A 14,667-nucleotide genomic window follows, 5' to 3' on the forward strand; every position below is an offset into this window, starting at 1 on the left:
TTCCCAATAATTCATGATTTACTCAAGAAAAGGAATCTAAATAATAAAAAAAATTATGAAAAGGAATCAAAATATTTTTTTTAAAAAACCCCGGATAATTTAGCAGAGTAAAGCAGAAAACAAGGGAAAAACACACTTATTAAAAATGAGTTTTCTTCATTTCTCTGTCCAGACAGAACAGCCGTGTCTTTTTAAGCAAACACACGCAGCGGTTCAGCGTTTGGATGTTTCTACCTGAAGTCGGAGCAGTTCTGCCGGGAAGATCCAGCTGTAGGCCGGGCTGTTCATCAGGGACAGTATGCAGTCCAGGCCGGAGCGTCTGTAGAGGGCTCGCAGCAGGTAAACCCTGAGCCAGTCATTACCACCGTACTCCATCACTCCCCGCACCTGCAGCAGGTACTCTGCAGGCTCCACGTCTCCACCTGTCCAAACATCTTAGTTTCAGTCCCTGCTGCCACTGGACATGTAGAAAGTTCCCAGCTGGTGCGTAGCAACAAGACAGGAGAATAAAGCTGAGAGACCTGGGAGGCTGGCGCTGTCCAGCAGAGCAGCGGCGGTGCACAGGCAGATCCGCAGCCTGGCCGTGTTGAGCAGGAACTCTGCAGGCTCCTCCTGCAGGTCCGGCGTCTGCTTCCTCACCATCCTGCTCAGGAATCTGATGTCTGCTTTCTGCTCTCTGCACTGCACCACTTCTTTCGCTTTGGAGCACAACAGGGTGTCCTGAGCATAAAAAAACCAGAGGTTTTTATTCTAACAGTAATTATAGAAACTTCCGGCTAGAAGCTGTGATAAAAGATGCTGGGCATCAGCAACGTGGAGACCAGGACACTTCACCTGGAAGCAGCTGACAAACAGCAGGTAGAGTTCAGTGCGGTCCTCCCTGTCTAGAAGGTTCTCCTCCAGCTTCTTCAGGTAGGCCTGGATATGAGTCTTCACCTGGTGGAAACTGTCAGATAAGCCACAGTTAGCCTCCTTCTGATATCTCTCACACTGCTACTCAACCTGCTGCAAGTTAAGTCTGAGACTTTCTGGATTGGTTTTAGAGCATAAACCCAGTGGGGGAACTGGTCCTCGTGTGGGCAGCCAGTTCATCCTCCTGCCCTCGTCCCTCACCTGTGCTGCAGCAGCAGTTTGGGCAGCACCGACCGGACCACCGGGCTGTTATCCACACACTCCAGGAAGGGAGTGAGCTCTCTGGTGCGGTACACGTCTCCTGCATGGCACAGCACAATGATACCTCAGCATCACCACATCAGCAACTGCTCACCTGTGTGACATACTGACCGTTAGCGGAGACGAGTAAAGAGAAGAGCAGCTCCACCACCCCCTCCTCAGGCTGCTGCACCTCCGACAGACAGAACCGGGACACCACCTCCAGGAAGAAGGAGTTACAGCAGCGTCTGATGGCTGCCTGCTGCTGAAGCGCTGCCCTACAACAAGAAGTTACGGAGGTGAAGCAGGTCCGTCTGCAGAGCATGGTTCAGGGCAGACATTAAAATGACTACAGCTGCAGGAGAAGCGTTAAGTCTTACAGCAGCAGGAGAAGCGTTAAGTCTTACAGCAGCAGGAGAAGAAGCGTTAAGTCTTACAGCAGCAGGAGAAGAAGCGTTAAGTCTTACAGCAGCAGGAGAAGCGTTAAGTCTTACAGCTGCAGGAGAAGCGTTAAGTCTTACAGCTGCAGGAGAAGAAGCGTTAAGTCTTACAGCTGCAGGAGAAGAAGCGTTAAGTCTTACAGCTGCAGGAGAAGCGTTAAGTCTTACAGCTGCAGGAGAAGAAGCGTTAAGTCTTACAGCTGCAGGAGAAGAAGCGTTAAGTCTTACAGCAGCAGGAGAAGCGTTAAGTCTTACAGCTGCAGGAGAAGCGTTAAGTCTTACAGCTGCAGGAGAAGCGTTAAGTCTTACAGCTGCAGGAGAAGCGTTAAGTCTTACAGCTGCAGGAGAAGCGTTAAGTCTTACAGCAGCAGGAGAAGCGTTAAGTCTTACAGCTGCAGGAAAAGCGTTAAGTCTTACAGCAGCAGGAGAAGCGTTAAGTCTTACAGCAGCAGGAGAAGCGTTAAGTCTTACAGCTGCAGGAGAAGCGTTAAGTCTTACAGCAGCAGGAGAAGCGTTAAGTCTTACAGCTGCAGGAGAAGAAGCGTTAAGTCTTACAGCAGCAGGAGAAGCGTTAAGTCTTACAGCAGCAGGAGAAGCGTTAAGTCTTACAGCTGCAGGAGAAGAAGCGTTAAGTCTTACAGCTGCAGGAGAAGAAGCGTTAAGTCTTACAGCTGCAGGAGAAGAAGCGTTAAGTCTTACAGCTGCAGGAGAAGCGTTAAGTCTTACAGCAGCAGGAGAAGAAGCGTTAAGTCTTACAGCAGCAGGAGAAGCGTTAAGTCTTACAGCAGCAGGAGAAGAAGCGTTAAGTCTTACAGCTGCAGGAGAAGCGTTAAGTCTTACAGCTGCAGGAGAAGCGTTAAGTCTTACAGCAGCAGGAGAAGCGTTAAGTCTTACAGCTGCAGGAGAAGCGTTAAGTCTTACAGCAGCAGGAGAAGAAGCGTTAAGTCTTACAGCTGCAGGAGAAGAAGCGTTAAGTCTTACAGCTGCAGGAGAAGAAGCGTTAAGTCTTACAGCTGCAGGAGAAGAAGCGTTAAGTCTTACAGCAGCAGGAGAAGCGTTAAGTCTTACAGCTGCAGGAGAAGAAGCGTTAAGTCTTACAGCAGCAGGAGAAGCGTTAAGTCTTACAGCAGCAGGAGAAGCGTTAAGTCTTACAGCTGCAGGAGAAGAAGCGTTAAGTCTTACAGCAGCAGGAGAAGCGTTAAGTCTTACAGCTGCAGGAGAAGAAGCGTTAAGTCTTACAGCTGCAGGAGAAGAAGCGTTAAGTCTTACAGCTGCAGGAGAAGCGTTAAGTCTTACAGCTGCAGGAGAAGAAGCGTTAAGTCTTACAGCTGCAGGAGAAGAAGCGTTAAGTCTTACAGCTGCAGGAGAAGAAGCGTTAAGTCTTACAGCTGCAGGAGAAGAAGCGTTAAGTCTTACAGCAGCAGGAGAAGCGTTAAGTCTTACAGCTGCAGGAGAAGCGTTAAGTCTTACAGCAGCAGGAGAAGCGTTAAGTCTTACAGCTGCAGGAGAAGAAGCGTTAAGTCTTACAGCTGCAGGAGAAGCGTTAAGTCTTACAGCTGCAGGAGAAGAAGCGTTAAGTCTTACAGCTGCAGGAGAAGCGTTAAGTCTTACAGCAGCAGGAGAAGCGTTAAGTCTTACAGCTGCAGGAGAAGAAGCGTTAAGTCTTACAGCTGCAGGAGAAGAAGCGTTAAGTCTTACAGCTGCAGGAGAAGAAGCGTTAAGTCTTACAGCTGCAGGAGAAGAAGCGTTAAGTCTTACAGCAGCAGGAGAAGCGTTAAGTCTTACAGCTGCAGGAGAAGCGTTAAGTCTTACAGCTGCAGGAGAAGCGTTAAGTCTTACTAACTAAACGGACGAGCTTGAAGTTCTGACAAGGTCTCAAACAGAATACAGGGATGCAGGTTCATGTGCTTCACCGAGACATGGCTGCATGAACAATGGCTGTTGAAAGAGTTTTTTCTACTTTAGGCTCATTCATTGTAACCATTATTAATGCCAGTCTAACATCAGGAGTGCTTCCCAAAATGTTTAAACATGCCATCGTATAACCTCTTCTCAAAAAACCTGGGCTTGATGTAAATGTCTCTTCTTCAGGCTGATTTCCAGGTTGCCTTTTTTTTATCTAAGGCCTTGGAAAAAATACTTTATAATCAGATAAATGTCCACCTACAGGAGCATGATGTTCTCGAGACTTTTCAGTCAGGTTTTAAAGCAATACACAGTCCTGAATCAGCACTTCTCAGAGTTTTTAATGATATTCTTTCATCATGTGACTCCAGTGTGATCCTTATTTTACTGGACTTAACTGCTGCATTTGATACAATACATGATATTTTAATCTCATGTCTGGAACATTGTGTGGCTATAAAAGGTGTGGCTCTGGAATGGTTCAGGTCTTATTTAAACGACTAAAAAGCTTTTCAGTTTGTCCAGGGGACTATAAGTCCTCCTGTGCTCCACTCGCATATGGAGTCCAACAGGGATCCATTTTGGGTCCAATTTATTTTTCATTATTTGCTCACTTTATTTATTTTTGATTGCTTTTAGCTGACTGTAATTATTTTAATTGTCCTTGTGTATGTTATTTTATTCTGTTTTTTTTAACCCCCACAATGTGACACTTTGGTCAACATTGTTGTTTTTAAAGTGCGTTATAAATAAAGTTGTATTGTATTGTATGAAGCGTAATGATGTGGTCTGTTGAGTCCTGCAGTCAGGACTGTGACACAGTGTGTGTCAGCTCATGATAAAAGAACTGAATTTGTCTCCTTTCAGATTAGTATTTACTGTCTGGTATCATCGGCAAACTGATATTTTCGGCCGATTTTGGCATTAAAATACAAATCGCACATTATCTGTATCAGTTTTTCCTTTTTTAATGACAACTTTTACACAAAATGCACATATTTTACACAAAACTCTTGGGTTTCACCTCATTTACTCAAAATGACAAAATCTAGGAGATGTCATGTTTAGTTTTCAGAATAATTTTGTTTGTTTGACGCAACTTACTCAAAAAAAAACCAAACTGGTATTGGTAAAGGAAACTAGAGAAATGGACCAAATCGTTAAATTAGCCAGGATCGAGCATCCCGAGTGTTTAAAACTTACTTGACAGTGTGAGAAACAGTTGGTGTGAAGTCATTTGGCAGCTCGGTCCTGCATTTCGGGCAGGAGCGCCTGTTTTGGTGGATGCAGCGCTGGAGACACGTCAGGCAGACAACGTGCTGGCAGGGCAGAACGGACGGCTCCGTGAGCTCCAGCAGGCAAACTGGGCAAGAGATGCCAAACCTGACAGAGAGCACAGCTTCATCACTTTACTGCAGAAGAGGATCGATGACATTCAGCTTATTCTCTGTATCAATATAAAGTTTGAATTATCCAGCGTAATCGTGCAGCTTGCAGAGGTCCAGATGCCCCAGATGTTTACAGTCTGACCTCAGGTCTCTGCTGATGCATTCATCATGGAAAGAGTTGAGGATGCGAATCAGCTGCTGCAGCGTGTCCACACTTCTGACATCAGGTGTCTCCTGCATCAGCTGTTAGAGATCAACAACGCCTTTTTTCATGATCACAAAACCAACTCAGCTCATGGTGGTGCGACTGTGTGCCTCTTAAAGTGGGGCTGAAGTAGTTTAAATCTCAGAAGAAAGTACGGGAAAGAAGCGTTTCCACATACGTTCAGGTGAAGGTTGCAGTGTTTGAGGGCCAGCTCCTTCAATCTTGAGTCGTCTTGCTTCACTTTAAAAATGACATGTTGGATGAAAGAAGCAACGACCAGCATCCCCTGCCACAACGATCTGACAGAGCAGATGAAGTTAGAAATAAACCAGATTCACATCGATAACAGACTTTCTAACATCTGGTCAGACTCACCTGATTGCGTCCAGATGCTGCTTGCAGGCACCACGGCAGAGGGCGGCATATTTCTGACCAAACGCTCGGTCCAAGCACGGCTGCAGCAGCTCCACTTGGCTCAGAAAGGACTCGCACTCGTGAAGGGAAGTCACCGCCAGCAGTTTGGTGTGTTCAACACACATACCGAGAGCTAGAAGGTCTTCCATCTGCAAACAGAACAAATTCAGCTCAGAGAATCTCAACAGATCATCTTTTTCATGATGATGAAGATGCTTAAGAATTAAATGTTATTCAGACCATTTCCTGCGGCTCCTTCCTCTTTGACCCCCGCTGAAGGACATCGACGGCCAACTGGGGCTGCAGTGAAAATATGTGGCAGAGTGTGTCGAGTCTGGCTTCAAAGTACTTTGCAGCAGCCATAATCCAAGCAGGAGAGAGGTTGGCGCTGGTTCCCATGGACGTTTGGAGCTGGGACACGAAGCCCTGCATGGCTCTGGTGAACACCTGTGTATGACAGCTATGATAACACCACAAACCTGCCAGAGGTGGATAGTGGGCCAATTCTCACCAAGTTTCCATGACGAAGTAAAACAAAACATTAAATCCATCAAGAAAATGAAAGTCATACTTGCAAAAGAGAACACTGACTTAATAAATGATCCCATAATATAGAGAATAACATTTATAATACAATATGTGAGTTATTGATGAGTTTAAAGACTCAATGTCCACCATCCAGTGACATCTAGTGGCTGAAATTAAAACTGCAACTGTTCAAACATAAACTACAACGACTAATGTCATGAACAGTCCACTGCTTCACTTGTTCCTTGTGAGCTACTGTAGTATTTTTCTATCAATCCCTTAGTAAGATGGCGATGCAGTGCTCCACCTCATGCTGATTATTTCATACAAATCATCATAATTAAATCTCGAGACGATGCAGGTTTATTTGCATATTGAAGTGCTTTACATAAGACAAGCCTATCTTATGGCCTTCCACCAGTAGCGACTGCAGACATAACACGCATGAAGAGTCAGCGTCACGCCTGCGTTAAACAGAGCACCATTAGTTTGGAGCGCTGCTCTGAAAAGTACATTTTCATGTAAAAATATAAATTAAATGGAAGGAAATATTCCACATAAAAACAAATCAGTAGGAATTATTCTGCTGACGATCATTAGAGTCCATCAGAAGCTGTTTACTATTACCCCCCCCCCCCCAGGAGATCCACCGCCTCCCTACAAGGTTTAAGTTAAGTTAGTTTGATCCTGTTTTTATGCAGCTCAAAGCGCCTCTTCAACATGTTTAATCTGGATCCTGATGCACACACACACACACACACACACACACACAGGTGAACAAACATCCACCAGCTGACATTAGAAAACAGACACGAGTTATTGTAAAGGAAACTCCCTGGAGGTGAAGATGAAAACGTTCCAGCAGAGTCTTCCTCAGACTTCACCGCTAGGCTGAGAACGTCACGCCCATCGTGGAGACGCAGAAAGTCGAACATCTGCCATCGCTGTCGTTATTTCTGAGCCGTATTACAGCTTTAATAGACCAAATAGTCTTTGTAGGTTTTATTGACGTCAAATTTTCTGATATCTGAACTTCAGAAATGGCAGTTCCTGGTCCAGAAAGTAAAAGTCCAGTCCGGCAGCTGTTCCCACCAGTCACCAAACCAGCTGAATTCAATGAGCAGTTTATTTTCCAGGTAAACGAGCCTGTTAGTAAAAACACCTGTTCTACATGTACAGGTAGATCCAGAAACATGGCAGGACTTCTACTTTCTGGACCTGGAACCTCTGCTGAACTTTAAAGGGTTCCTATGATGGTATTTGGAGTTTTCTGAGCTTTCTACAGTGTTACAGTGTTGAATCCTCATCAGACATATGAACGACAGTTTTTTATCACCTAAACGCATGTCTGAGTTTGAGTTTGAGTTCCAGCACTCTCTCCGTTCGGTTTCCATGGCGACGAAAAACGCGTGGTTTTAGAGAGTTTTTTCTACGTGGAAATCCTTGTGACGTCCCGGGGGATCAGGTTCGGTGATTGGTTACCTTCTACTGGTTAACAAGGGCATGTACAAATACATCAGGCGGGTGGAAAACGTGGGATAAAGTTATTTCCAACGATGGCTGGTGAGTTTACCAAAGAGAGACATCCTGCTGCATTCGTTGCTGTGGGTTGCTGTTTTCCACTTCGTTTTCAGGCTCTGATTCAGGTTCCAACATGTAGGGCTGTATGCTATGTGTTGACATTGTATTTTGTTTATTGAGTTCATATGAGCCTAATCCTTCTGTTTATGAGACGTTACAATGACGGTGAAAGCAGGTGCGGTGCGCGCTCCCGATGTAGTGCAGTGGCGGGAGGCGGGGCTTAATGCGGAAGAGTCTCAATCCACTCGTTTTGCCCGCAGGCTGATCTGACAGCCTACAGAGAGGGTCGGTCTGAAGTAAATAAAGCCATTTGTGACAATAACTCCATCAATCCCAGCCCTTCTGGTCTCAGAAATAAAAATAAATTAGCCTGAAATGCACAAAATAGTTCCACTTTAAGAAGTTTTAAAGCGACTCCCCTGATTGGTTCAGTCTTCATCAGGACATTTATAGTCTTTACCTTTTATCTGTCCCTGGTCTTACATCACAGCTTGTATGGAAATATAAGATGTGCAAATGCAGCCTGACTTCACAGTGAAGTGTAGCCGTCACATGATGTTTAAATCACATCACATGTAAGGATGCAGGTTACCTGTATCAGCTGCAGACTTCAGGAACACATGATGTTAAGGCTGATGAGATTTAAATGCCACCATGTAAGTTAGATGTACAAAGCTCTTCCTGAGAGCGCTTTATTGTTTACTGCAGGTAGAACACGCAGTTCTGGACACTTCTGGAGAAAAAGAAAGCTTTGTCTACATGTGTGACCCAGTCTCTGTACCTTCAGCTCATCCTTGGACTTTATCTTCTGAGACAGCAGCAGGAAGTCCTGCAGATAGAGGAGGCCGTAGTCCCATCGCTCCCCCTCTGACAGCTTCTGGAAGTGAAGGCCGAGCCGGCTGCTGTCGAAGGTGCTCACAAACTGCAGGATTCTCTCTGTGCCGCCTTCTTTTGTTACTGTTGAGCAGCGAGAAGAGACAGAATTTTATCTAAAGCAACAGTTTCTGTATGTGATTCTAAGAGCTCACGGTCGGCCGCAGACCTGGCATGAATTCCGATTCTTCCCACAGGCTTTCCAGGTGAGTTCTGACGAGCCAGCTGAAAGGCGCCGCGCACGGCTGCTCTTCACCATCCAACAAGAAGTAGTGCTGAACCAGAACCTCCTGGTCTGACTCACTGGATAATAGAATCACATGTAAGTCAGGTCTTTTGCCAACTGAAGGCCCGTTTATGCTGGAAGTAGAAGATACGCAGACAGAAGGACGGTTTCGTCCGTCTCATGCGTGGGTTAGTGTGGGGGCAGTGTTGAGTTTCACAGCTGACATGCAAACGGTGGAAGACACAAACCAGAGAGGAAGAGGAACAGGAAGCAGACACAGAAAACAACAAATAAAAAGTAACCAAAAAAGTTGAGAAGAGCACAAAGCATTTCGGTTTTATGCTTCTTCTTCTTCAGGTGTTTTACTGTAAAGAACTTCACAGCGGTGAATTTCTGCTACCAGCTGGTGTCAAAACGCTGAGGTGAACTCCAAACACTGCCCACTAGTGGATGAACTGACTTAAAAACTACGGCAACATAAAAGACAAGCGTTTCTCAATTCAGACTCTGCACACACCGAAGTGCGCTTACTGCCAGTAAAATGAGACCGTCTATCCAGTGGACGAGAATTACCCATAGTGCTCCAGTCCTCCGTTGCCTAGCAACTACATACGACAAGTTTATCTAATTACTGATCCCATTCTTCCACAAAAAGACACAAAAATATGTTTAAATGACAGAAAATGGTGCCAGTCATTAAACTTTGATTTATTTTCATTTTCCTTTGTGTGTAAATGAGCAACATGAGGCGGTTTAGACGAGCTCTCCTCTGGCTGACAGCTCATCCTGTCAAGCTGACGTTAACTTCAGTGGAAAATAATCCTTGTTAGACACATGTACAGTCATCCTTATATGTATTCATACCCTCCCATTGAAGAAGGAGAAAACAGCTGCCTGGGAAATAAGATGAAATTGATGAAATTTTTAAATAAAAGTCATGTTATATCACTCATAAACTAAAGGTTTTTTTTTAAATCCTGTGATGTTTTCACTCCAGTCAGGTGTTTCTGTTCCTCTCAGTCAGATTTCTGCACCTGTTGACAGGTATTTTATCCCACTGTTCATCAGAAAAATGCTCTATTTTGTCCAGGATCGATTTGTTTGTTTTATTCTTCAACTCGACGAAATGACAAAACAGTGTCTTTTATCACTGGATTATAATTTAGCACATTTTTAATTATTGTTCATTATTTTAGTCTCCAGTTATCTGAGTGACTGTAATAAATTCAGCCTTTTCTTTAATGAAAACTGACGAAGACATCTGGAATGAAATTCATTTGTGGTTATTGGACACAAATATGTATGTGTTTATACATAAAAATAAATAAGCGGTCTGGCTGGTGTGGTACCTACACCAGCGCTCTGCTGCTCATTCTTTTCTATCAGGAACGCAGTGGATTCTGGGATGGGAGAGGGTGCATCGGATGCATCTCTTGTATCCTTCATTTTAAGCTGATCTGGAGCCAAACAACGTGTGGATTTGAAGGTTGGATTCAAAGGAGCCTCTGAATTGAGACACTTGGCGCCACTATGACACATGCAGCCGATGAATCCGCACTTGGAGGTGTTCAGACCCTGAACTGAGAAACATCCATGGAGGCAGCGAGATGTAAAAACATTTGAAGGACGCAGAAATGGGCCTTAAACACAGGAAATCACCCAGATGAGTGAAAATACCACGGCAACAAGGACTATGAAATCCGAAAGGGTTAGAAAACTAACCAGTACCTGGTGTTTTGTAGAGGTGTGAGGTGTAAAATCTGAGAATCTGCCAGGATGTCCGTCCACAGCTGTATGAGGCCTTGGCTGAGTCGGTCATCGGACAGCAGGTCCAGGTTTGCATACCGGTCCATAACCTCCAACATGTTGGCCAAGATGGGCGTCACGGCGGACTGAAGACATCTCCACAGGGTGTGTCTGTGTCACCATCACACATCCCATGTAGATACGTTACCATGATTAACAGCTACAACTTTACACTAACAGAAGCTAATATTACGGCTGAATCGTTTCTGTTTAATCAGATTTTAATGTCACATCAGGTATTACCTGAGCGTCCCTCCCTCCTGCAGAGCCTGCTGTTTCCTGGCTTCTAAGCTCACCCAGTCTTTAGGAGATCCCATCCTTTCTTCTCTCTGCTCCAGAGCCTCAGCCAGTCGACACAGCAGCGTCCTCTGGAAGGGAGCTTTAATAAAAACAGTTTCATCAGAAACCGCCTGAGAAATCTGCAGATGCTTTTCTGATTAGTTTGCAGTTCCAGCAGGAACGAAGGGTGTGAAATAAAAACCCTTTTACCTCCTGAGCTCTTCTGGCCGGCGGACAGCAGCTTCAGAAGGATGTGCACCCGCTGCATGCTTCTCGATGCCACGTTGTTCGGGTCCCTCAGCAAACCAACCGCTTTCTGGATGCATGATCTGACCAGCGCCAGGCTGTGGAGGCGGGCTCTGTCCGCCTGAACACACACTTTCTTTAGTTTTCACAGTTAAGACGTAGAAAATAAAAATAATTTCACATTACAGCACATAACTCACATGTCTGTCTGTTTCTGAGTCGTCTGCTGTCATCATGGCTGCATTCTCCGTTTCTGTGGACAAAATATTCCAAATGTTTTACTTCTGCGTAGAAAAGTCCTCCCACTTTAGTTCTGGTTAAACTGGTGTGGATCTGAACCAGTTAGCCAGAAGAACAGAGGTTCTCAGATTCAGGAACAGAGCCGGAGAACCGGAGAGCCGGAGAGCTGGAGAACCGGAGAGCCGGAGAGCCGGAGAACCGGAGAGCCGGAGAACCGGAGAACCGGAGAGCCGGAGAGCCGGAGAGCCGGAGAACCGGAGAACCGGAGAGCCGGAGAACCGGAGAACCGGAGAGCCGGAGAGCCGGAGAACCAGAGAGCTGTTGAACCGGAGAACCGGAGAGCCGGAGAACCGGAGAGCCGTTGAACCGGAGAACCGGAGAACCGTTGAACCGGAGAACCGGAGAGCCGGAGAACCGGAGAACCGGAGAACCGTTGAACCGGAGAACCGGAGAGCCGGAGAACCGGAGAACCAGAGAGCTGTTGAACCGGAGAACTGGAGAGCAAAATCTTTGAGGCTTTGTATTCTCAGTCATTTAGTTTTGTGTGTGGAACAAGTAACACAATGAATTGCTGACATTTCCGAAGCGGTCACACCTTCCTGACTCTCAGCCTCTGGTTTTATTTGTTTAGACTGTTTTTCTTTATTTATCACAAAATAATTTGCTTAAGGTCCATTTTTCAAGTAACTAGTCATTAAAAATGTCCCTTTGTTTGCAGCTCATTTCTCTCTGGATGCTTCAGGCTGAAACATGGTGCAAATGTTCTGTAACTATGAAAACTTCTGCACGAAGATCTGTTCTGCTCTTTTCCATTGCACGGCTGGGATCTGACTACATTTATATTTGTGATATAAAATATGTTAAAACCCAGCAGGAGTGCAGCTTCTACCTGTCTGAGCAGGTTTGAGCAGACTGCTAATGAGAGTCCCACAGAAAACCAGCAGGTTCAGACTCATGTCCTCTGAATCCCTCAGGTCATCGATGTGCACCGACTGCCAGATTCCTTTAAAATAAACACAAAATATGTTTTTATAGCTCGGGAACGCCATGAACACTGCAGGGAATATAAAATGCCTGAAAGAATCTACTCACCTCCCTGGAAACCAATGTACTGGGCCTGACTGGAGATCCTTGAAGCCTTTACGATGAAAATCACCCAACAGGTCTGATCCTCCAGTGACATCATGTAATTCATGGTGCAGTACCTGTTGCCAGACACACTCGTAACACAACTGCCCTGCAAATTCAGCCTCTTTATTCCACTATTAGCTTGACTTTGAGGCTTACTTGGCTGATGCAACGAGCTCATCGCTGCACTGGGACTCCTCCAGGTCCATCTGGATCAGCAGCACACGAAGGGAAGGACCGGCACCATGAAGGAAGCTCCTGATACAGATCAATAACCAGAAAAGTTCATTTCAGTTTGAAATATGTTGGATCATTTCCCATGAGCATTTAGGAAACAAACACAGCAACACACCTGAAAGTCATGCTTACATGTAGCAACAACAGCAACTGATCTCGTATCAGCAGATTAATCTCCATCACGTCAAAGAAAAAGCTGCTCTGAGCTGAACTTGTGATCAGCTGCAGCTTCGTGTGACATAAAGTCCCGCCTGCGTTTGGCTTCATAACAGTGACACAACTCTCCAGCTCGGAGTTTCATGTCGTCAAGCCGTCAAACTGCAGCTACAACGGGACTCTGTTGTTTCATGTTTCCCAACCACAGGATCTGAATCACCCAACAAGCTGCAGGCTGAGCTGTAGCTCAGGAGGAAAGTTGGGAGTTTGATTCCAAGCTTCCCAAAGTGTCCTTGGACAAGACCCTGAACCCTAAGTTGCCCCCCGAAGTGCGCCTATCAGGCTATAAGTGTGTATATAAGTCGCTTTGGATGCAAGTGTCTGCTAAATGACTGTAGAATAGAATACATAAAGATTTTAGCATGGATTTATGTCCCTAAGTCCACGTAGAAACCATGTTTTCATGCACAGAAAGCAGAAGCAGGACATCTCAATAGGAAGACAGAAACGTCAGAGCACCAGTTAATGTTCGTAAAGCCCGAGACACACGACAACATAATGACCCCCACAGATTGAATGAAGCCCAGCCTCATTCAATCCCTCCATACTTCCACTTTAGCTTCTGTTAGGATAAGATTTTATTGATGCCACTAATGGGAAATCTGCACGACAGCAGCAAGAACAGAAAGGAGCGTTCCAGAGAGATGCCACATGCAACTGGGGAAACAAGTACAGTAGCAGCAACAACAACAGCCAACATTATCAACATCCTGAAGTTGAGATTTTTTTAAAAAAGAAAAAGGTTTGGTAGAATAATGGTAAGTAATGGTATAAGCGGGATAATGCCCGACGAGGTGTCCTTTATCAGAAACTAATGACGCCCCCGCATCGTCCATTAATTTCTAAAAATGGAAACCTCAGAGGGCATTATCCCGCTTATACCATGGTCACTCACAAAGGAAATAATATAAGATTAATTATTAATGTTGTTTTTGCTTTTAAAATAATGTTTTTAACAGGAAAGAGCAGAGCGGACTATTTAATGTCTTTTGTTGTGGCATTTCCAAGGTAACCAGCTTTGAGAGCACCTGCAGCGCGTTCGGCAGCAGATACTATTGCAACAAATACCCGATGATGCGCCTCAGTCTGCACACTGCAGCCAGGGGTAATGGTGGGGAGCTCAGTGTGTATGAACATGAGTGTGTGTGTGTGTGTGTATGTGCGCACGGCGCACCGTCAGGTGATCGAGTCTGAAAGGTAAGAGTGTAAGTGCCGCCCCCCTCCTCTTAACGGATTCCAGTGAAAATATGATTATTTTCTGCCTGAAATGCACATTTCTTCACAATATGAAGTAAATCGGGGAAGATGTTTATCATGTTTATGTGATGTCTGACGTTGTCAGTCCAGATATTCTTTCTGCCCGTTTGTCACTAACATTTCTGTTGCCATGGTTACCAACAGCTGTTTGAGCCAGAGCACTGATTTAGAACTATTGGGCTGTTTGACGGAAATTTTTTTAACTGGTGTCCAATATTACTTTTTAAACAACAACCTGCAGCCAATCAGAATCAAGTATTCACCCAGACCATGGTATAAAAAAGAAATAAATTCTGGGTTAGAGGAGATAAAGAGAAGATCTCATACTCAAGCTGGGTTATCTGTAGAGTTCATACCATATTTTATTGCAGAAAGAGACTTCGGTGTCAAACTGGTGTAGCGACAGCAGGAGGATCTGATCTGTATGCAGCCCCAGAGTGTGGGCTACAACTCTTACATCTGATCTGGTTAACAAGCTGGAGAACGTCGTAATCTGCATGAAAACAACAACATTCTGTCAACAATCTGCGAAGACTGTGAAGAAAC

At 45.1% G+C, this 14,667-nt stretch overlaps 1 protein-coding gene across 1 annotated transcript in view; it reads right to left on the reverse strand.

Annotated features, from left to right (window-relative positions):
• The window catches only part of rnf213b (ring finger protein 213b), a 53,280-nt gene that overhangs the window by 15,809 nt on the left and 22,804 nt on the right, over window positions 1-14,667 (reverse strand). The window contains exons 25-44 of the mRNA XM_079261151.1: window positions 14,478-14,614; window positions 12,571-12,669; window positions 12,376-12,488; window positions 12,173-12,286; window positions 11,244-11,296; window positions 11,008-11,164; window positions 10,762-10,897; window positions 10,441-10,629; window positions 8,656-8,789; window positions 8,395-8,570; window positions 5,745-5,951; window positions 5,466-5,653; window positions 5,269-5,389; window positions 5,028-5,128; window positions 4,701-4,880; window positions 1,285-1,430; window positions 1,114-1,213; window positions 835-946; window positions 522-720; window positions 235-422 (exon numbers count right to left, since the gene is read on the reverse strand). Of these exons, the coding sequence (XP_079117277.1) occupies window positions 235-422; window positions 522-720; window positions 835-946; window positions 1,114-1,213; window positions 1,285-1,430; window positions 4,701-4,880; window positions 5,028-5,128; window positions 5,269-5,389; window positions 5,466-5,653; window positions 5,745-5,951; window positions 8,395-8,570; window positions 8,656-8,789; window positions 10,441-10,629; window positions 10,762-10,897; window positions 11,008-11,164; window positions 11,244-11,296; window positions 12,173-12,286; window positions 12,376-12,488; window positions 12,571-12,669; window positions 14,478-14,614 (2,850 nt within the window). The remainder of the gene's footprint in view (window positions 1-234; window positions 423-521; window positions 721-834; window positions 947-1,113; window positions 1,214-1,284; window positions 1,431-4,700; window positions 4,881-5,027; window positions 5,129-5,268; window positions 5,390-5,465; window positions 5,654-5,744; window positions 5,952-8,394; window positions 8,571-8,655; window positions 8,790-10,440; window positions 10,630-10,761; window positions 10,898-11,007; window positions 11,165-11,243; window positions 11,297-12,172; window positions 12,287-12,375; window positions 12,489-12,570; window positions 12,670-14,477; window positions 14,615-14,667) is intronic.

This window comes from Telmatherina bonti (genome assembly GCF_933228915.1).
Source record: "Telmatherina bonti genome assembly, chromosome: 21".
In the NCBI taxonomy this organism is placed as follows: domain Eukaryota; kingdom Metazoa; phylum Chordata; class Actinopteri; order Atheriniformes; family Telmatherinidae; genus Telmatherina; species Telmatherina bonti.